Source organism: Hippopotamus amphibius, chromosome 5 (genome assembly GCF_030028045.1).
Source record: "Hippopotamus amphibius kiboko isolate mHipAmp2 chromosome 5, mHipAmp2.hap2, whole genome shotgun sequence".
Lineage (NCBI taxonomy): Eukaryota > Metazoa > Chordata > Mammalia > Artiodactyla > Hippopotamidae > Hippopotamus > Hippopotamus amphibius.
This window is the reverse complement of record NC_080190.1, coordinates 136,003,219-136,025,886: the sequence shown is the minus strand read 5'-3', so window position 1 is coordinate 136,025,886 and position 22,668 is coordinate 136,003,219. Positions and strand designations below refer to the sequence as shown.

The window sequence follows — 22,668 nt, the reverse complement described above, 5'->3', positions numbered from 1 at the left end:
GGGAGCTGAAATAGCTTGCGCAGATAGCCTATTAGAAAATAGCAGATCTGAATCTCAGATTCATCCTTTAATCCCAAAGCCAATGATCTTTCTTTCATACCACAGTCTTCCAGGATATCTTAAGAGAAAGAGAAGAGGGAGAACAGAAAAAATTAAAAATTACATAGTCCATACTTGAGGCAATGAACACCCCAAACAGAGGGGTTGCCAAGGAAAATTGACAGACAGGATAAATAGAAGCATCTTGTTGGGAAAAAGTCAGAACCTGATAACTGTTTATTTTAATGAATGAAGCAGATATCTAGAGAATTCAGTGAAGGACTGAACTAGTTCTAAAAAATAAATTTGACTAAAGTGAAAAATTAATCCTAATAAAACCATTATTCACATTCCAAATGACCCTGGCAAATGGGTACTGAGTAAATATTTGCTGAATGAATGAACAAATGAAAGAATGTATCAACTTAAATTTTCATAGTTCTTTTGGTAAATATCTTACAAGTGCCAATTAATGTACCACTTAAAGAAAACATTTTCTCTTATAGATTCACCTTTTTGGAGTTTTGCTGGCCATTTTAGGAAACTTGGTAATCAGCATTTCCCTAAATATTCAGGTAAGAAGAAGCTTATTTTTCTAACTCTGTAGTTTGATCCAGGGACACATTATGACTTTAACAAGCCTCAGGCACTTTTCCCTTTTTGGGCTTTTTCTTCCATTAAAGAAAGTATATTTTATGACCTCATTGATATAAAGACTGCCTGGATTGTATGTAATATAATATATAATCCAGGCTGGATTGTATCCATTTTTTTCTTATTATTATTTTAAAAGAAATTAAATGTTTTTGTGGGCCTCTTAATATTAATAGTATTGTGTATCCCAGACAAGATGCCTATGAATTTGTACCACACTTAGAAAGATGTTCATAACCTTGGCATAAGTCAAGATTTATTTTAATGTTCTACATTTTCTTATAGTACTTTTATTATTTTCTAAATAACTTCTGAAATTTTAAAAAAAATTTAAAGAAAAAAATGTAAAGTAATCTAGAATTGTACACACTTCTTAAGGAAGTAAGTTCAGTTATCAGAAAATCAATAGGGAAGAGTGACAGGCACACGATTCTCTCAGTTTTGTGTATGTTGGAAATTTTTTCATAATAAAACTTAAAAAAAATCAACAGGGGAATAGGACTTTATTTAAGGGCCAGTGCTTCAGGAATTCATATGTTTCCAATACAAAGAAATACTCAGACCAGATATAAATAACTTCCCCCATCCCAACCCTCTGCTACCAGAGCTTTTGGCCTTGTTACATTGATTGTGGTAGCTACTTTGACTCATAGATTTGAATCCCTTTTCCAAAGGTGCTTCTCTAGTAATTTATTATCTTTATTTCAGTAATGTTTATTTTGGCATCTGAATTTTTTTGACAATCTAAAAGAAGCATTTTGGTGTGGTGGACTAAAAAGTCACTTAACTCCTCAACACACACTCCATCTTTGGATAATAATAATGATATTTATTTCACAGCGTTATTATGAAAATTAAGCAATATGTAAGAAGACCCTTTAAACTATAAAATGCTATATTAGTATGAGTCACTTCTGTTAATATGTCTGGAACAAACAGAAAACCATAATAATTGCTCTATAATAATCTGCAAATAAATTTAAAAGCCATGAAGTTATTTTATAGGACCAAAAATTCCAAGGCAAGTTTTAGTTGGGTGGAAATATTTTCTCATTTACCTTCTGATATACTTGCAGAAATATTCGCATCTTCAGCTGGCACACCAAGAACGCCCACGGCCCTACTTCAAGAGCGTGTTGTGGTGGGGCGGGGCCATACTGATGGCCGTGGGGGAGACAGGAAACTTTGCAGCCTACGGATTTGCCCCCATTACTCTCATCGCTCCGTTAGGCTGTATATCTGTTACAGGTGAGCCATTTTTCTGTGTTTTGACAAATAGAAATTTTAAGAGATCAGAAAAGTGGGCAAAACACATACAACTTAAACAACACATGCACAAAAGAAAAAAAATCTGTTTCCTGTTTTCTGAGCACATTTACTTGGAACAATTACACTACCAGTTTCAGTTATTCACTGTCTTGGTGCCCCATTAACCATGAAGAAACTTGTAGCTATAACATTTATGCTCAAAAGCCGGGTTCCCAGTGTCTGCATCTCAGTGAATTAACAGTAACAGCAAATGTGATACCAGGCTATTTAATCGTTAATGAATTATCTTAAAGCATTTGTAACAGAATGTTATATTTAATTCATATGTTAAACTGACATTACATGTAGTTAGAGTCCTAGATGTCTGATGCATATAGTTTAGCATCTCTTTTACATTAAGAATTAAATATTTGTTATTCATTACTATAAGAATGTGTAATTTTACAGTAATGTCACAATTATACTACTTTCAAAATTTATATGACTTACTAGATATACTTAGAAAAGAGAGTATGAGATGTTGCTAAAGACTAAAAAAAAAGAAGCAAAAATTACTGCTGAAAAAGAGAACAAATTTTCTAAGCCGTGTTGAAATCAATAAACTCTTTTGAGTTTCACCCTTTATCTGCTGCTATGGAAACAGCATGTGTCTAAGTTTCTGTGAATATGGAATCTTCATTGAAATAGAAACAAGTTGATGGTTGTTGTCTGGTAGCAACTAAATCAGGCATAATGTGTGCTTGCATATCCCAATTTTAATATTTCTCCTAAAAATTGTGATATTCTTTTAAAAAGCATAGTTTAAACTGAAATAATGTATACTAAAAGAGAATCATTTCGTGTTGAAAGTAGTTTCCCCTTCTTAATCATTTAAAATATCTTATTTAAAATTCTTTCATGATGTACAATAGTAGAATAGTTAGCAAAGAACACTTTTTTGGCTTTCTAGAAATTTTTCAGTTAAAATCACCCTACTGTGAATAGGCACACAATTTATGTAATCATTTGACATTTTTAATATTCAGATAAAGTCAGTAATTTGAGTGTATCTTATCTTCTATTTACTACGGCACATACGGCATACACAGACATTCTGGATATTTTTTTCTTCTCAAAATCTGAGTAATAATAGATAAAAGATATAGTTATATTGTCACCTTGGGACCTGTATAGGCCCCAATTGTTCTGAAAATGTTGTGTTATTTTTCATAGTGACTGTCTACTTAGAGCTGATCTTTAGTTTCGTTTCTTATTCTGCTTCCTGCTCAATTTCCATGCAATAGCCAAAGACAAACGTGTCCGTGCAGATCAAACAGATGCCTGGGGGAGGGTTGCGTGCCCCACATTGTACTAAAATTCTCCGTTTATTTCGAGTCCCCCAGTCCTGGGAAACATTTTTTCTGGGAACGAGGAAAACACAAACCATTCCAACTAGCACAAAGAAGGGGGGATGTGCTGGTTTTATTATAAAGACCAGAGATTTCACAGAAATGAAATATTAACCAGGCCTCTTGGGACCTGAAGTGAGAATTCAGAAATTGCCAGAGATGAAGGGCCAGCCCTGATACTCCTCACAGACCTTCAGTGAAGATGCCTGTGAAGCTGCCTCTCTTGGCGTGACTTGCTCAGAGCTCTCATTAATAACAGGAAGTTTTAAATTTAACCACCTTCCCCTTGGACGGTGTCCTCTCCTCCCCAGGTTCCCTGTGGGGAGGGGGCAGTTTGCCCACCTTGAAACGTGGAGATGGACCTTTCTCAAGGCTACAGATCATTTTCCTCTGTCTGCTCCTAGCCTGGATTAATGTTTCAACTTTAGAACATTTTTAGCAACCTCCCTCTTTGCCCATTTAAAATGATTCCAAGAAGTAACCTTATAACCTCAAACACAAATCTTTTCCTGCTTTACAGTTTTTGCGAACAGTGATATATACTCATAAATGATATTCCCACAGTACTCCCGAGCTGAATTTAGGTCACTGAATTTAGGTCCAGTTTTGGAGAAAGCGGGTCAGAGAGCTCGTGAAGTGTTGTGGGTAGGTAAGGGATGGTGATAATTGAGGATTTTCTCCAGAACAATCCCCTACCACTTTTATGATTCTTTATAAAGATTCTAGAAACTCTAGAAAACTTGAAGCAAAGAGGGAAGTATCTTTTTAATAAATACATCATCTTACAGCTGTGTCTACAGATGAGGGAGAAGAGTGTCTACATTTTACTATTCCCTGTTATTTCTTCGGAGCTTCAAGAAAGAAATCAAACCTCTCTTTGAATTAAAAAAAAAAAAAAGATAATATCTGTTGCATGAGAGATTGCATATCCTTTTCTGGCTTTTCTGCTGTCTTTTGTGGCTTTCGAAATTTGAAAAGGAAAGGAAAAAAAAAAACGAAGAAAGAAAATTGAAGTCCAGAACAGTTTTTTAAAAGTTTTAGCTCAAGTCTGAGTGAAGGAACTTTCTTCCATCTTCCTCATTCTCTTGAGCAGCCTGGTTCATACCAACACACTGTGTTCCTTTTCTCTTCTCCAGAAGTAAGGAGATGCTGTGCGGGTCATCATCTCACTACACCCAGGTTGTTAATATGTCAGCCTGGTTGTTTTGTCTTACATAATCAAAATCCCTGCTCCCTTTGTATACTTCAATGGAACAGATTTTTTTTTTTTTCTTTTTTAGGACTAGCATGTAAGAAGCACTACAGTAAGCACCATGGATATTTCAGTTTACACTCTACCCACATTCCTGCCTCAAACCATCTTCCTTTCTATTCTTTTTTTCCCTCTCTGTGTGTGTCCTGTTGCTCTACACTGACATGCTTATCTGGAGGCAGCATTTCTCAAGCACTAGTTTTACTGATGGTTTCACAGGTGTTCTAAGAAACAAAGAATTCTGTAATCAAACAGGTTTCCACAATATTGGATTTAAAATGTTACACAGATTTCGTTGGTGGAGGACTTCTTGAGGCCCTGGGATGGGCCAGACACGTTGTCAGTCTTTCAGAGGCAGATGCATGCAGTACGCCAGCTTTCCCAAACCTATTGTCTACAAGATGCCTTTATAAGAAGCATCTCAAGGAAGAACAGTTCTGTAGAAAACCCTTTAGGGAGTTCTTAAAACTGCTCACAAGCAGTCACAGCATCCTAGAGACTCAAACAGGGTCAATAACTAGCTGGTGCCTGCAGTAGGGGGTGGATAATGGAGAGTGATCCTGGTATACAGGCAAATCTGAATGCCCAGGCCTGGGCCCAGCTTTTGGAGAAAGAGAGTCAGAGCCCTTGTATCCTTGTATCGCTTTATTCTTTTACCCTCCTTTTCTCACTGAAGGGCTTCCTCAGTGAGTAATAGTTGCAAAAGCTTATTCTGATTAAAATGCTGGTTCTATACTGGCAGTATGGTTAATTCTACATGTTGACGTGTGTTTGTTTTTCCATTAATTAAGAAAGCTTAAGGGATGGTTCTTCAATTTCGTCTAAAGCCTTGGCTGGATATTCTTCCCAATAAGACCTGGCAGTGCAATGGTGAAGAGCACAAGCTCTAAGACCACACTGCCAGCATTCAGATCTCAGTTCTGCCCCTGAAAAGCTCTGTGACCTTGGGCAAGTTATTTCGATGGGTTTATGCCTCAGCTCCCTAATCTATAAAATAGGGATAAAAATAGTTCTTACCTCAGAAGTTGTCATGGGGAAGAATTGAGTAAACACAAACATTTAAGAACAGTGTTGGATACATAGTGCAGTGACAATTAGGCATTGTCACTGTGATTTATAATCATTATTAAATAGAAACAAAGTGCATTATTCTTTATAAGGGAGTTTACTTCCATGCGCCTGAAGATGGCTGGTGGTTAGAGTATCTAAAATGGATGAACCACTTCAAGAAATGCTTTTTATTGTTCCTTTCCATGCAGTAATTAATTCTCAGGGAGCAGAAAGGTAGGCTGTTCACAGCTCATTTGTTCAGCCATTAAGCAGTAATTACTCCTTGACTCCTCCACATACCACCCCCCCCCCACCCCGCCAAAACGTGTTGGAAAATACCAAAATTTCCAAATAACGTACCAACACAAATACATTTAAAAAACAGATACAGAAATTTGTCCAAGGAAAAACATAGCAGTCTGAGACGTGCGTGCAGCGTCTTCTTGTTCTGGCTTCGTAGCACTTTTGTTCACTTGCTAATTAACTTCAGAGAGGCTTTCAGGTCTAACTGCAATCTGAGAAAGTGTTTTCTGAGAAACTATTTATTATACCAGAAATCCAGTAAAAAGAAATAAGTTGGATATTCTGTGGAGTTTGTAATAAAATTTTAAACTACTGCTAATCTTTCCTGTTCCTCTTCCCCAGGAGGCCTTTCTTGGCTTCTATACTAAATTAAACAGGCTTTCTCTTCCCCCTAAGCACCCTACATGGGCCCTCCTCTTATCTATTTGGTGCCTTTTTGTGAATTAGAAAAAGGCAGCCTTTCTCATGATACTTTATTTCTGTCTGTCTGCAAATTATTGTAATACAATGATTTGATTAGAGCAGGACACTCTGGTGCCATCTGCCAGAAAATTGTCCTAAGAAGTATACGAGTCACCAGGATCTGAGATGTGGGTGGTGCTCCCTCAGATGTCGTGTGTTTGTGCAGTGCACAGCCTGCTCAACTGTATGTAGTAGCCTTGACCTTATACTTCCCCTTTGGCAATTCTCATGCTCGCAATGCCCTGTTTAATGTTCATCCTGGTCATTCAACTGAGACCCAGGAGACTGGTGACTGTGTGTTGCCTGCTGTCTGCTCTTTCCAGGAGAGCATGGCATAGGAAATCACACAATACAGCCTCACAGAATTGCTTTGAATTTGAATTTTAATAAAATGAGGACTGGATATTCTAGGGTGTTCTGTTCTAGGGTATTGGAAGAGAAGTGTTCTGTTCTGTTCTGGGGTGTTGTTTAAAAGATTTCAGTTCCTGATGAAACACAATGGTTAAATATTTCATTGCAAAAAACTCATGAATACTCACTCCTGTAAATATGTAAAGGTTTATAAGCTTGTCCTTTGGGAGACTGAGTTAGATTACATGTGCATCTACAAAGTGTGACCTTACATTTAATGTTTTCTTTTTTCTGCTCATCCCCATGGCTATGATCTATGCTTTGCATAAGCATTAAGAGCTGATTAAAAATTAAGTTATCAATAATCCAAAGAATTGAAGCCACAAAAAATTAAGGAGGTTATACTTTCTCAATATAAAATTGACTTGTCTAGGGGTGGCAAAGGAGTTGGATATGAAGGGAGATTGTTGCAGGGGCAGGGAGAAATAAAATGTGATGGGCATTTTTCAGTTCTATACCTCTGAGTATATTGATTTAAAGTAATTAGAAAAGAGTTCAGAGAATATATCACCTTTTTCCAAGTTAAATTCAGGCAACAGTTTAGAAATAGTTAAAGGTAAGAAACTAATATTGAATGAGCATCCACTATGCCAGGTACTGTATGAGAGACACAACCTTGTTATTTTACTTAATTACTGCCAAGATGAATAGAAGTGAGTAATAAGTGGATTAAATTTGAGATGAATTATATGAGATCAAACACTTGGAATTTTGTATGGAATGATAAAATTAATAGCAGTGAGGTCTCCTTGGCCCTGGAATAATTTCCTAAGAGAAGTAGTCACCCTGTGACTGGGCTAATTTGAATTAAGGCTGGAAAGCTGACTGCACTGAGAAAATGAGGAGAGAATGAGACAGATGACTGGTAAGTCTTTTCCATCTCTCATTTTCCCTAACATGCTGGCTTTTGCTCAAATTGAAATTCATGATGTGGAATATATGTTGTTGCGTGTGTTTCTGTGTGCCGTTATGAAGCTGTAAGCTGAAATGTGTCTGTATTCCATTAAACGATGGTCATAGCGCAGCCAGAAAGCCCTGGTGAGGCCTGTTGGAATTCCAGAGAAGTCATCTCAAGCAGAAACTTTGTTCTCCAAGATTTTTATTAGAAACAAATGAAAGAAAACACAAACAGGCCAACGAGCGAGTGACCTGTAGCGTTCCACAAACCTCGACGCTGTGCATTCTCTCAGCCCTTCAGCACCCTGTGCTCAGTGCCAGCCTGGGTGAAGTCACTGGAGCTCTAAACCTCACGTGCTGCCTGTGATAGTGGTACTTTACACAAAAGTTTATTTTAATGTTGGAAATATGCAGAAAATACCCCTTTTCTTGGTGGCTTGCTGGGTTGTCTGCCTTAGCACATTTGTCCCAAAACCAGCCTAAATAAAATGTGTGGAATAAATATCTGAAGTTCTCATTTTATATCTGCTCATGCACTCTCCCCTGAGAGCATTCCTAAAACCTAAAAAACTTTGTTTGAAACATCTTTTCCGCCCATCCTTATTTTTTGAGAATGCCACAGAGTATTTCTAAAGAAATTGCTAATGATGATGTAATGCGCTATTACATTTGTACTATAGAGTTAATCCTGCCAGTGATAGTATTTTTACTTTTTGGGAGTCCTTTGAATTTAATCACTAATGTGTGTCAAGAAAAATGTAGAAAAGAAAAGATTATTGTTTTTAATCCAGGTAAATTTCCTCACTTGAAATGATGCACGTTACCTACAGTTTCATTATCTTCAATAAATGACAATAGCAATTTTTCCCTCTTTTTAAAATTGAGGTATAGTTAATTTACAGTGTTGTGTTAGTTTCACGTGTACAGCAAAGTGATTTAGTTTGGTGTATATATATATATATATAATATATATATGTATGTATTTTTTTTCAGAGTCTTTTCCACTATAGGTTATTACTAGATATCGAGTATAATTGCTTTTGCTATACAGTAGGTCCTTGTTGTTTACCTATTTTGTGTATAGTAGTGTGTATATGTTAATCCCAAACTCCTAATTTCTCTCTCCTACCCTCTGCCCCCTGCTATCCCCTTTGGTAACCACAAGTTTGTTTTCTATGTCTATGAGTCTATTTCTGTTTTATAAATAAGTTCATTTGTATCTTTTTTTAAATTCCACAAGTGATATCATACAATATTTGTCTTTCTGTGTCTGACTTACTTAATATGATAATCTCTAGGTCTATCCATGTTGCTGCAAATGGCATTATTTCATTCTTTCTATGGCTGAGTAATATTCCATTGTATATATATACCACATTTTCTTTATCCATTCCTCTATTGATGGACATTTAGGTTGCTTTTAAGTCTTGGCTATTGTAAATAGTGCTGCTGTGAACATAGGGGTGCATGTATATTTTTGAATTATAGTTTTGTCTGGATGTATGCCCAGGAGTGGGATTGCTGGATCATATAGTAACTCTATTTACAGTTTTTTAAGGAACCTCCATACTGTTCTCCATAGTGGCTGCACCAATTTGCATTCCCACTAACAGTGTAGGAGTGTAGGAGGCTTCCTTTTTCTCCACACCCTCTAGCAATTTTTTATTTAACATGAATTACTGGACACTTTCATTCCTGCCAACATGGACGGTGGGACAACTTTTCTCTCTGTAAAGAAACATTTTTCAAAGTGTCATATCCTCAGATTTTCGAATCCTAGGTCTGTGAAATTCATTGTAATTGACATAATTTTCCCCTCCAATTCTACAGCTAATGGGGAACGATCATTCTGGAGCAGTCAGTGCCTCAAAACGGTTAGAGTTGGTTGAGCCCGTGAGCACACTCAGCGCGTTCATGGGTTTGAAGCTAGATTGTGACTGACATGAAAGTGCCTTTGTGGTTTGCTTTTTTAGCAGTACAATAAAGCTGCCATTATAAGTGGTCAGAAACCACAAGCCAGATATTTACGTGTGAGGATCTGTTTGTAGCATTATTATATAAATACATTCTTTTCATGTCATGGGTTCTTTTTTTTATAAAAGAGTGCTTTCTTTACTGCTTTGTCTTCTACTTTCCTGTGTTACAAACATATACCCTGGTTTCTCTTCAGATCATCGAGGTTAAACAATAAATTGAATATCCAGGCAAGAAAATTGATGAAATTTTCATTTGCGGACTAGATCAGAGTTTACAAACTGGTGGCCTGTAGACCAGATCTAGCCACTGCTGTGTTTTGTTTGGCTCAAAGAATGTTTTTTAAAAATACAAATTAATTTCCCATGTTTAAAAATTGGATAATAATACACAAAATCAGATTTGGTAACCCTGGACTTGCAGTTGGCGGGGGCTGAATTCTGGCTGTCGCCTTTCACTGATCTTGTGTACACAGGTCGCCATGGCCCCATGGCCCCTCATCACCACAGCCCACCACCCTCATTATTCTTTCTTCTTTAGGGGATTACCTACGGCCCCTGGAGGCATTTGAGTTTGTGACCTGTGGACCAAAGGATTTTTTTCTTTCCAACTGAATCAAATAAGAATCTCATATCTATAATCACATTTAAGTAAAGTGTAATTGATTTTTAAAACTTTGGGTTAAATTTGTCCTTTTAGAAGTGGTCATAAAAGGGTAACAAATAGAACTAAATAAATGTGAACAAAATCGTTTAAAAATAGCCATACCATAACACATTTAAATAATTACTGAAGTTTCTTCTGTGCTCTTAAAATTTTTTAAATTATTATTTTTAATAAAAAATTATTATTTGCAGAGAAAGAGAATTAGGTAAAATGTGCACATATAACTTAATGTTGAAAATTGAAAAAAAGGAATGCTAATTTACCTATTATTCTACAGACACAAAAATCTAAACTCACATGTAAAAGTCTATCCTTGAGTTTAAATGCTAACATGTAGAAAGTTGATGCTTAACTTCTGGTTTACTAATCCCCATTAGTAGCTATTATAGAAGATAATCTAAATCAAGTTTGTACAACCTATCTGAATTCTTGTACGCCAACTCTTGACCACATTATGCTAAGTAACTCTTCCGTAATTACAGCCAGGTCTTGTGATGTCAGAGTGGAGGTGAATGAAGAACAAACTAAGGTTTGTTCCTACATAAATCAGGAAGCATTAGGGAGCTCAGTAGGGCACATGTCTACGCTGGAACTGACACCTCCCCCATACACAGACCTGGTTCAGCTGAAGCCATGGGCATCTTGCTCGGCCTCTACCTGTTTTCATCCGGAAATCCGAATCAGAATGTCCAAGTTTCCTTTCATCAACCTGGACGGGAAATCATCTCCATTCTGGTTGCTAAACCAAGTGACATTTAATGGCCGAAGAGACTGTAGATGACTCACCAGTTGGAGTCAGTCCATTATAATTGTTCCTGAGATTCTCCTGACTGTAAAGTATTATGATGAAGGTCGAGTGACTACCTTAATACACTCCCCCATGGGAGCACTCTTTTGCATCAAAGAAAATACTAGGAAAAAAACTTCTCTTGTCCTTTCCTCTTACAGTAGTATTCCTACTATTTTTTTTTCCGTAACCACTGTTCGAATTTTGCTATGTTATCTTTCATATGCTACCTCTTACCTTTTTCTTTTTCCTTCTAATTCATTATGATCATCGTGGGCCACAATGCCTCTGGGGTCACTGTGTTCACTGTGTAATGATTTAGCTCCAGTGAAGGATCACACTGTGTAGACCAGTGCCTGGGAACACTCTCTGTGTAGACCCCTGTCCTATGAAGCCCAGGATGGAAAAGGATTCATGAACCTCTGCACAAATATGCCTGTAGTCAAAAATGTACACACACACACACACACACACACACAAATGTACACAGGGGACTTCCCTGGTGGCACAGTGGTTAAGAATCCACCTGACAAAGCAAGGGACATGGATTCCATCTCTGCTCCAGGAAGATCCCACATACCACAGAGCAGCTAAGACCACGCACCACAAATACTCAGCCTGCGCTCTAGAGCCTGTGAGCCACAGCTATTGAGCCCACATGCCACAACTACTGGAACCCACGTGCCTAGAGCCCGTGCTCCGCAAAAAGAGAAGCCCCCCGCACTGAGAAGCCCACTCATCGCAACAAAGAGTAGCCCCACTCGCCGAAACCAGAGAAAGCCTGCACACAGCAATGAAGACCCAATGCAGCCAATAAATAAATAAATAAATAAATAAATAGAAAGAAAGCATTAAAAATGTACACAAAACTGTGAGTGCTGAAATGAGTGCTCAGTGGTAACCATAAGTTAATGTTACAGGTGTGTTCTGTTTTAATGCTTTTAAACTATTGATCTTGAAATACTCTTTTTAAATATTAAATTTTACTATAGGAATAAAAGTGTGATAGTTTTCCCCCTTTGTACATATTTATTAGGCCATGGTTGTTGTTGTAGCAACAACTAGACAAGGTTGAGTTTGACAGATCTCTGATTGCAAATGTGTATGGGAGCACTTCAGTTTATTTTTTCTCATTTTAAAAATTTACTTCTGTTCTTAGAAGTCATGTTATTAGCTGTTGCTCAGAAACTGTCTTTTTGCTCAGCACAGCTCTTATTTTAACCATGTTTTGCAAGATAAATGAATTATAAGTAGGTATATCTTAATAGAATGTTTTTTATTACTTTGCTAGATAAAAAACCTTATTCTCTTATCTAAAAATTTTGTAGAAAATCATATGTTCTCTTAAAACTTACAAAAATGCATCAGATATATAAATTCTTTCAGAAAGTAAAGGTAGCATATTTATGTTTCATAAAACTATTTTATGGCAATTGATATAATTTGATGCATACAGTATATTTCAAGTATATTGTTACCGGTCATGTCCTTTTTGCTTTTAGCATTGAAATTATCTCCTACGTAACATTCTTCCCTCTTCCTTCTGAAAGTGAAATTATTTATGAAATTGTGGCTTAACAACAAGAAGAGAAGGGAAAGATGCCTTTCTTACTCCAAGGGAGATATGGAGTGTCATATACTAGAAAGAGGCTCTGGACTGGAATAAGGAAATATGCATGCTGGTTCCAGCTGTGCTATAATATAAATGTTAGATGGATGGATCAGTGAATATACAGTTTCTTTGGACCTCAGTTTCCCAATTATAAAGTTTAGAACCTAGAGTAAATTATCTCCGTGTCTCCTATTAGCTCTAAAATTTCCTTATTGCATGTAAGCAATGTCTCCCTTCTTACTGGAATCCTTTGCCGTGTCATCTTAAGGATTGTTATAATGGAATGCATTTGGTACCTGTTAGTGTAATGATACTTCACCTATTTTTTATTGTTAATCTATCTTCCTCTGCTTGGAAACATTCCTTACCTAATTACACAGGAAGTCAGTAATGGGAGTTGGGAATGAGGTCTTGATTTTTATACCTTTTCTAATGCTATAACATGTGAAATTAGTTTCCATGAATTATTTGGTCCAAATCTGAAATAGGAATTTTTCATACATTTTTATGCTTGTCCCAAACTCAGTTCTTAATGTATTGGGCTACATATCTATACATTAATTTATCTGCAGAAAATATTGCTTTAATGTTTTAAAGCCACACCACACAATTAAACTCATGCTTGGTGGACATTTCCCATGCTCTGTTTATTCTATGTGAAACCTCCATTCCTGTAAATAACCTACTCAGGAAAAATTTGCAATGACATAGCTCAACTTGAATGAGAGAGAGCTAGGTTGAAAAAAAAGATGGAAAAAACATATGGGGATCCCAGCTTATCCTGAATGAGGGTTTCTGGTGGGAATTTTTTATTTTGTTTTAAATCAATTGCCAAAACATCAGGTATAGTTACATTCAAATTTAACTGATTTAATGGATTATAATTCAGACTCATTGAAATTATATCTGTGAAGAATTTTTAATGACATGGCAAGTTGTAATGTAGTAACTGAGGAAACTGAGAAAAGAAATTTTGCATTACAATTTGTTCTCAACCAAAGGGAAATAAATACACAAACATATTAACTGTGGTTTTTTCCTAGATGATGAGATTATGTGATGATGTTTCTTTCTGTATTTTTGCTTTTGAAAACAAGAAATGCAGCTAATAGTTTTTGTCAAATATTTAAAATACAAATTATGTTGTGGGTTTTTGGTTTTGGTTTTGGTATTACTACAAATTTGGAGGTTCCCATGCCTCCACTCATGATTCCATAAGAGGAACAACTCAGATTTAACTTACCCCATCGGCCTAGGGCGTGGCACAGTGGTGAGGCTGAGGGTTCAGTAGCATCGGTGATGGGAAAGAGGGTCTTAACTATGGCAAGGGTCAGCAGGTGCAGGAGATCCCACCGACACTTTTATTTACGTGCTGGGTACTAACTACACACGGGAGATCCTCAAAGAATAAGACGTATCTCAGAGTAAAAGGAACTGATAATCTTTTGCAGGACACAGGCAAAAAAAAAACCTTAAATGTAACAAAAAAGTTATATATTATAGGGGGTAATCACACACATGGGTGGAGTGTCAGCTCAGTCTGGGGGAATCCAGAGGTGATGCTTGAATCTCGAGTTGGGTGTAAGGATGGGAGGCAGAGTTGTCCAGGAAATAGCTTGTATAAAAGTCCTTTAGCATGAAACTCAGTGGTGATTCTGGGAATTATGATTATTTTAGTAAGAGTGGACGTAGAATATAAAAAAGATCAAGGGCAAACGTGGCAAGGAAACTGTCAGGAGTAAAATCACGGCCGTCTTTGAATGTGAGTTTGGCCTTTGTCCTCTGGGTGGCAAGAAGCCATTAAGAGGTTTTAAAGCTGTGGGTTTACATGAGATTCCCATTTTAGAAAGATGGCTCGTAGTGCTGTGGGGAAGGGGTAGTGAAATGGGAGGCTCCAGAGCGAAGCTATTATAAGGGTCTGAGCCTGAGGTGAAGCTGGCCTGAACCATGACAAGGGAATGAAGAGGGGGTGGACTTGAGAGACAGTGAAATTCAGACTTAACAGACCCAGTAGCCTGCTGGGTCTTTGGTGTGAAGGAGAGGGGAGACCAGGAGGAGCCCTAGGATCTGGTACTCAATAGAGGTATCATTGGAGAAGGGACTATGGGAGGAGATGTTGGGAAATGATGTTTCCGTCTGAAATATATTTAAAGTTAAGTCTTCCTCCTTTTTGGTCCTTTCTTCTTTCCTTCCCTTCTGTCTCTTTTTGCCTTTCCATCCCTTCCTTCCTTCCTTCCTCCTGCCCTCCCTCCATCTTCCTCTATCTTTTTCTTTTTCTTTCTTTCTTTCTTTCTTTCTTTTTCTTTCTTTCTTTCTTTCTTTTCTTTCTTTCTTTCTTTCTTTCTTTCTTTCTTTCTTTCTTTCTCTTTCTTTCTTTTTCTTCTTTCTTCTCTCTTTCTTTCCTTCTTTCCTTCCTTTCTTCCTTCTTTCCTTCCTTCCTTCCTTCTCTCTTTCCTCCCTTCCTTCTTCCCTCCCTCTCTCTCTTTTTTTTCTCTTCGTTCACTCAGTAAACTCTTATTAAGCCCTCACTGTATACCATGCACCATCCCAGTTGCTGTCATAGGTTCACTGTAAACCAGGCCAAGTTCCTTGAATCCTCAACCATGAGGGGGAAAGAGGCCATTTCCACAACCACAGCCGCTGGGTGTCTGACCAGGACACAGCTAGTCAGGCCTAAAAACTACTTAACTCCTTTCAAATGGCATTGCATAATATATGTTTTTGTATTTGAAAGTACCACTAATGGCCATTTTCTTTCTAGGTAGTGCCATTATTTCTGTTTTGTTTCTGAAAGAAAATTTGAGAGCCTCAGATTTACTAGGTAAGTAATTATTTAATTAATGTAATGAAAGCACTGCTTGATGAGGAAATAAGTAATTCTATCCATTAAAAATATGTGCTTTAAAAACAGCGAACAAGTTACTGAAATGGATATAGTCTCATTTAGAGGCGAACGTCATTCTGTCTTAGAACTGCCATCTGCTCTTTGACAAGAAATACATGCGCCTTGATTATGCTCTCTGCCCGTGTCACTGACCACAGCAAATGGGTGACCACCATTATTTTACAGTATTATTACTATGAATGTTACAGAATTTTTATGAACAGAATAAAATCCAAGGAAACATCTGTGTTACCTAATAGAGTGTTCCACTTCAAAGCACGTTTGATAGATTGTTGCATGAAAGTGCTACATAAAAATGAAAACCACATACAAAAATTAGATGCACCAATTAACTACCTAATTTCTATTTAGCCCTTTCCAAAAGTAACATAGAATGTTGCTGTTCAGAATTTTATTGAGAAATACAGCTATTAATGGAAAATCACAGTAGCCTTCCTGGCTGTAAGAAAGACTTCTGCTATATGGAAAAGTCATCACATATTGATTATATCTTCTACGTCTTGTTGGCAATATCATTGGTGAGAAGAATGACAGAGATTCCTACTTTCTTCCTTGACAAAATCCTGTCTGAATTACTGCTGACATATGATGAGTATGATACTTTAGGCACTTTAAATAAAGCTGTGTGTACTTGGTTCCAAGGAGATCATTAAAAAAAAAAAAAATTGAGCTTAAATGTGACACCAGTGTTGGTATGTTGAACATTTGTTTCCCTGATCATCTTTCCCTAGAGCCTAATGTCTTGAAAGAGTTTTCACTTTTTCTTTTTCCTTCTTGGTTTGATTCCGCTAGTAGAGCTTTTAGTCAACACTGTCAAATTTTCATGGTTAAAATGTTTTTCCAAATGCATTCATATATGAATTGTGGTTTTTCAAGTATATTATTTTTCTGTACTCTTTTTTTGTATTATGGTTTGTGGACTCATTTGGGGAAGTTGTATGGAATCAAAAATAAGAATGAGTAATGCCTGAGTATTATAGATTAAAACAAGTAGGTCCTACGTTATGTTTTTCATTTATCAAATGTCTTAAGGAAACTTTAAATCATTTAACCTAACATATGTCATCTTTTGTAATTAATGATTGGTTAATGTTTAAATAAATATAAGGTATTCAATGAGGTAATACAGATGGATATAAAGGAAGACTCGCCAGTTATCGTGAACCCTTGTGATAAAAAGATGGTTTAGACAGAATCCCTGCCTTCAAATAATACAGTCAATGGTAAAATATATACAGGAATACATTTTTTAAAAGCAGAAAATAATATGTATCATAATGCCTTGAGCCTTTAATTTAGAACAGGGTTTCTCAACCTCAGCACTACTAACGTTTTAGGCTGGATAATTCTTTATCATAGGGGCTGTCCTGTGTGCAGCAGGGTGTTTAGCAGCATCCCTTTTGGCCTTTACCCATTAGATGCCAGTAGCACACTCTGCTCTGGTTATGACGACCAAAAATGACTTCAAATATTGTCAAATCTCCCCTGGAGGGCAAAATTGCCTCTGGTTGAGAACCATTGGTTTAGAATAAAGAGAGATTGCTCCAGCTGGGAAGCTCAGAGAGAATTTGCTACAGCAGAGGTACCATTTGAATCAGTACCGACAGCTGAATAGGTCAGGCATGGGCCACATCCAGGCATTTGGAGAACAGCATACAGAGGGAATAACATGAGAAGTGTTGACAAATGTATAAAAAGGTAAGGCGAGTTTCTATGTAATATTGTACTATAACCACTGTCAGTGAGGATTTGGGGAAAAATTAATGAAAGTCGTAACTATAGAAAGACAAGAAATAGAAATATCAGTATATGCCAATGATTTGATTTTACACTTAGAAAACCCAAGATCAACTAAACATTACTAAACTCACTCTCAAGGGTTCAAGTCTCTATTCAACTTCTGCTATCAGCTGTGGGCCAACATGTTGCTTAATATCACTCAGTTTCAATTTGCTGACAAATATAGAAGACTGTTTTGTTTCCATTTTGTCCATGCCACATGGCATGTGGGATCTTAGTTCCCTAACCAGGGATGGAACCCGTGGCCCCTGCAGTGGAAGTGTGGAATCTTAACCACTGGACCACCAGGGAAGTCCCTAGAAGACTGTTTTAAAGGTCAAATTGGATCATTGATACAAGCACTTTGAGAAATGCGAAGCCCAGTTAATAAAATTGTTATTATTTCTATGATCAACTTCATTCCTAAGAGGTAATACTAAAAACATAACAAAAGAAATAGGAAACACACAGATGTACACCCATAACAAAAAAAAAAAACCCCAAAAACTTCTATTAATTTTTTGATTCTTTGCTAAGTTCTCTTACTTTAATAACAGCCAACATTTATTAAACATTTACCTGTTTCAGGTTCTGTTAGTGTTTTACATGAACCATCTCATTTAAATGTAGGAACAATCCATTTATAGAACTGATACTTAGGTTATTTGCCCAAGGTCATAGAACTAGTCAGTGGTGGACCAGTGTCCTAATAATGGCAGCCTGATATAACTATAATGTAATGGGTGAGGGTGAGTCTATAGTGTCAGAGAGCTATGTGACCTTTGCTAAGTTACTTAATTTCTTTAAGCCCCAATTTCCTCATGCTTAAAATGAAGTATTACCTACCTCATAGGATTAAATGAGTTCATGTATGTAAAACTCTTAGAACAGGGCCTGTCATGTAATAAGTCCTCAATAATGTCAGCTATTATTATCCTTACTACTAATACCCACCACTACTGCTTCATGAGAGGAAACCTTGATTAGGATATTTTAGCAAACTTTAGTAATCCAGGTAACATTTCACACAACTCTGGTTGAGTTTTTTTAGCCTTTTAACTTAATGCTTTATGAGCAGGGATATGTCTGATATCACATTTGTTTCATACTATAGTTAAAAGTAATCAATTCTTTAATCTAGAGTCACAGGAATAAGAAAGGATTTAGTCACCGATTCCATACCCATGCCTCCAACAGCAATATCATATGATTATCATGATCTGAGATGTAACAGCCCATTTCATGCTTGGGGAAGGACTTTTCCCCAACCATACTCAGTAATGTGTTAAGTCACATGTATTTTCTTTGGGCCTATATTGCTGATACCTTGAGAAAATTTGGCTTTTTCTTTACAGGGACTAAAACCGAACAGGGAAAAAGAGTAGTTAGTGACATTTTTCAAAAGATTAACATATAAGCATGCTAAAAATTAAATTGTCAAAATGTGCAAAAGAAAATCATTTCTTTTTCCCTGCTTCAAACAAATAAAAGTTTGTTTTTCGTGATGGAACAAATGAAGATTTTTTTGGACCGTATGGAAACAAGCTGAACTAATTTATTGCCAAATGTTGCTCTGTGGCTATGAATCTTTTCACCACTAGCCTCAAAAAATGACCTCACAAAAGCTATGTCTGAAAGCAATCGCCAACTGTTATTAACTCAATGACAGGCTTTGGACTGTGCTCTGATTCTTAGTGGACTAATAACTTTAAATTATTTTAATGATTATTTTTCTTCTAAAAAGCACTGAATTTCTCTCCCCTTCAATCAGCCAAAACTATAGTATTTTCCCCCCTTCTCTCTTAGTCATCAAAAATACTGAATCTAATATTCTGTGAGATCCTAGTTAAGTCCAGATAGCATCATCATAAAAAAAATTACAGTCAAATCATCAGCACTCTCCAGAGACCAGTAACTTGATTATTTCAAGTCACCTATAAATGTTTTCCCCAGATAGAATGTCGAGAGATTAGTAGTGAGGTGAAGACCACCTCCTTCCTTCCTTCTCCCACATGAGAGGTCAGCTTCGTTTGAAGCCAGTATCTAGAATAGTAATCTAGCCAGAAAAACCATCATTTCTGGTGGAGAGGACAGATTGGCTCTTTGGTTTTAAAATTGCCTCAAGAATGAGAGACTTTCTGATGGTAGATTTAAAACTATTTGGATTCACTGTATTATTGAGACATCCCAATCCAGGTCTCCTTCAGAATTTAGCTGCCTTAAGCCTGAGGAATCTGGAGAGATTATACTGAGGGGGAAGGCATCCTTTGGTGTTAAGAAGTCCAGTTTATGCTATGACTCCTGGTATCCCACAGAAGCAATAATAGCTGGACACCCATTGATCAGGAGGCATAGTGCAGGCTCCAAGAGAACCAGACAGCAATGTTGGGTAAAGTCAGATTAGCTGAATTTTTCAACTCTTAAGGCTACCAGAAGTCAGGTCAAGCCAGAGTCCAGAAGCTAGCTAAAGGGCAGTTAACACTAGCTGGCATTTAGCTGGAGAGTGGGGACAAAACTAAAGGAGACTTCAGGTTTTACTTAAGGAGAAGGGTAAACTGGGAAACTGGGTGTCAGTTGAGAAGAACTGCGCAAGTAGACCCCAGAGTCCACGGCTTGCACCGGTGAGGAGCTCAGCAGGCTGGAGACGCTGGTGAACAGAAGCATCAGAAGGAGCCTGATTCTAGGCTGTTTTCCCTCCACCACGTTTATATTGCAACCTCTGTCCACCAGCATCTATAGGAGACTTTTGCAACAGAACTTCAGTAGCCTCTTGAAACAGAGGCTGCATTCTTACAGCTGGATCCAGTTAAACGTCAGGCATTTCTCAGAGTATAGAATATTCCTCAAAACACTACTTCAGGATGACATAAATGGTCAAATATGTTTAGAAAATATTATGGCCATATCCTCCCTGGGGAGATTCACAATGAACACTAACACATCGAGGATCTCAGGGGTCTTCCAATAAAAGAACTACTTAAGTTTGTTTAACTCACCTCTTTCCAAGTAGATTTGGCTTGAGACCTTTTTTTGGTGGTGTGTCCATCTAATGAAACTGGGTTCTTGGGAAGACCAGTTTGGAGACGCTCTTCTAAAGGAACCTCAGGGCCAGTCAGGGACCCCAGGGACCACTGCCAGGAGGAGTCAATTCCTTCTGTCCTCTGTGGGGATGCTTCATCTAGCCTCAGGTTATGCTCAATACAACTCCTGGGGTACCACTCGCTGAGACTACAGTGTGAGTGACAGCCTTGAGTTGTCCATTCATCAGCTCTGGTCTGTTATGCATACAAGAAGCAGAAGAGTGTAATCATTGGGAATAGGTTACCAGACTTCCCTGGTGGTGCAGTGGTTAAGAATCCACCTGCCAATGCAGGGAACATGGGATTGATCCCTGGGCCCGGAAGATCCCACATTGCTGCGGAGCAGCTAAGCCTGTGAGCCACAACTACTGAAGCCCACGTACCTAGAGCCGGTGCTCTGCAACATGAGAAGCCACCACACTGAGAAGCCTGGGCACCTCAAGGAAGAGTAGCCCCTGCCCTCCACAACTAGAGAAAGCCCCCGCATAGCAACGAAGACCCAACACTACCGGAAAAAAAAAAAAGAATAGGTTACCTAGGTTCCAATCCAGCTCTTCACTTAGCTATAAAATCCCAGACAAGAGAGTTATTCCCTCTGTGACTCAATTTTCTCGTATGTCAAATGTGGCTAGTAATAATTTAATAGTATCCAATGATATATTACATAGTATATAATATACATATGGTATATGTTAGTATAGTAACATGATGGTATAGTTATTTTTGTAGGCTTTTTGTAAGAATTATTAAGTATGTATAAAGCATTTAGAATTGTGCGAAGTATTAGCTACTACTGGTACAGTTCTTATTATCATCACATTTCTGTATGACGGTGATCATAATGTAACTCTCATGTCAGCCACAATTGTCTATGAAACCTATAGTTTTAAGAACATCACTTAGAAAGAATGATTACCTTCCCTTGCTCTCCCGCTGTACCTAGTCTATCTACTGTGAAGAGCAGGGATGAGCTTGTTTCCCTGTTTTGTACATATGACAAGTTTATAGGAAGAGATTTTATTAATACTTGTATATTGTATCAAGCTAAATCTGCATCTCCCACCAGATCATTGTAGACTTTTACGTGCCTTGAGTTGTATTTGATGAGAAAATGCATTTGCTACAGGTCCGGGCATGAGGCGTTTGAACGAGGCCACATCCCTGTTTCGTGGGTGGTACCCAGCATCCTGATGTTGACCCCCACCTGCAGCTTACCCACTGTTGCCTGACTGCTCCACCTTTGGTCCCCTCCAATCGCCAGCTCTTAGTGCTCTGTGCATCAGTTCCCTGAGGTTAGCAGTGGGTGGCAAACATAGTGCTGCTAGTGTTTCTTCTTCTCTGTGTTCTGTCAGTTATGTCATTTCCTTTCTTCTGTCTTCTTTTAAGACCTTTGGAGAGAAGTCTTCACTAGGAAGTCAGGAGATGCCAGCCAAGTCCTTCCTGTCCTGCCCTTCCATTCTCAAACTGAGTTGTTATCCCTGTAGAGACAGCCCCAAGGACAGTCCCTGGTCATCCCTAGACCACAATATTAGAGATACGAGTTTGGATTAGTTTTGAAGCTTGACTCAGATGGTCTTTGATCCTTGGCAGTCAGCATCCTAAGTTGGATCTGTCGCAGGGTTCTTTGTCACGTCAGGCCTCCAGATGAGCTTTCAAACATATTTAGCTCCCCAGATTGGCCTCTTGCAGAGCCAAATTCCTGGAGTCTAGCAGGTATGATAAGTTAATTTATACCTAAAATGAGGTAAATGTGTATAAAATGAGGATACTGTGTCACAGAGGGATAAACAACTTGCCTGGGCCCTTCCAGCTAGTAGTAGCAGTGAAATTTGAGTTCTTTGGAGCCAATCTCAGCTTGGATTAGACTTCTATCCAAGACTTGACCTGAAATGTAACCATTTCCCTGGGCCAAGGGCATGTCAAGTGCTGCTTTCCTTCCTTTAGTTTCTTATACTTCCAGAGTACTCCTTTGGGCAAATGGGCCAACGTAAATGAGCAGGGTTTCTAAGTCAGAAATCTGTGCCTTTCAAAAGAAGGAATATTTGTGGCTTTCCTGAAATAAAAATAGCAGGAACTGATGTTTCATGAAGCTTTTAGGAAAAGGTGGGGTACGAATATAATTTACAGAAATTTGTTGAAG

General features: G+C 37.7%; 1 protein-coding gene across 8 annotated transcripts in view; it reads left to right on the top strand.

Moving 5' to 3' along the window:
- Window positions 1-22,668, top strand: part of NIPAL2 (NIPA like domain containing 2) — a 70,360-nt gene that overhangs the window by 19,791 nt on the left and 27,901 nt on the right. For 6 of the 8 annotated variants that reach the window (XR_009053741.1, XM_057735160.1, XM_057735158.1 and 3 more), the window contains exons 2-4: window positions 546-614; window positions 1,770-1,941; window positions 15,526-15,585. Coding sequence is in view for 6 of the 8 variants with exons in the window: in XM_057735160.1 (XP_057591143.1) it covers window positions 546-614; window positions 1,770-1,941; window positions 15,526-15,585 (301 nt within the window). In the remaining 2 variants the exon portion in view is untranslated. The remainder of the gene's footprint in view (window positions 1-545; window positions 615-1,769; window positions 1,942-15,525; window positions 15,586-22,668) is intronic. The other 2 variants (XM_057735157.1, XM_057735161.1) reach the window with 2 other exon arrangements.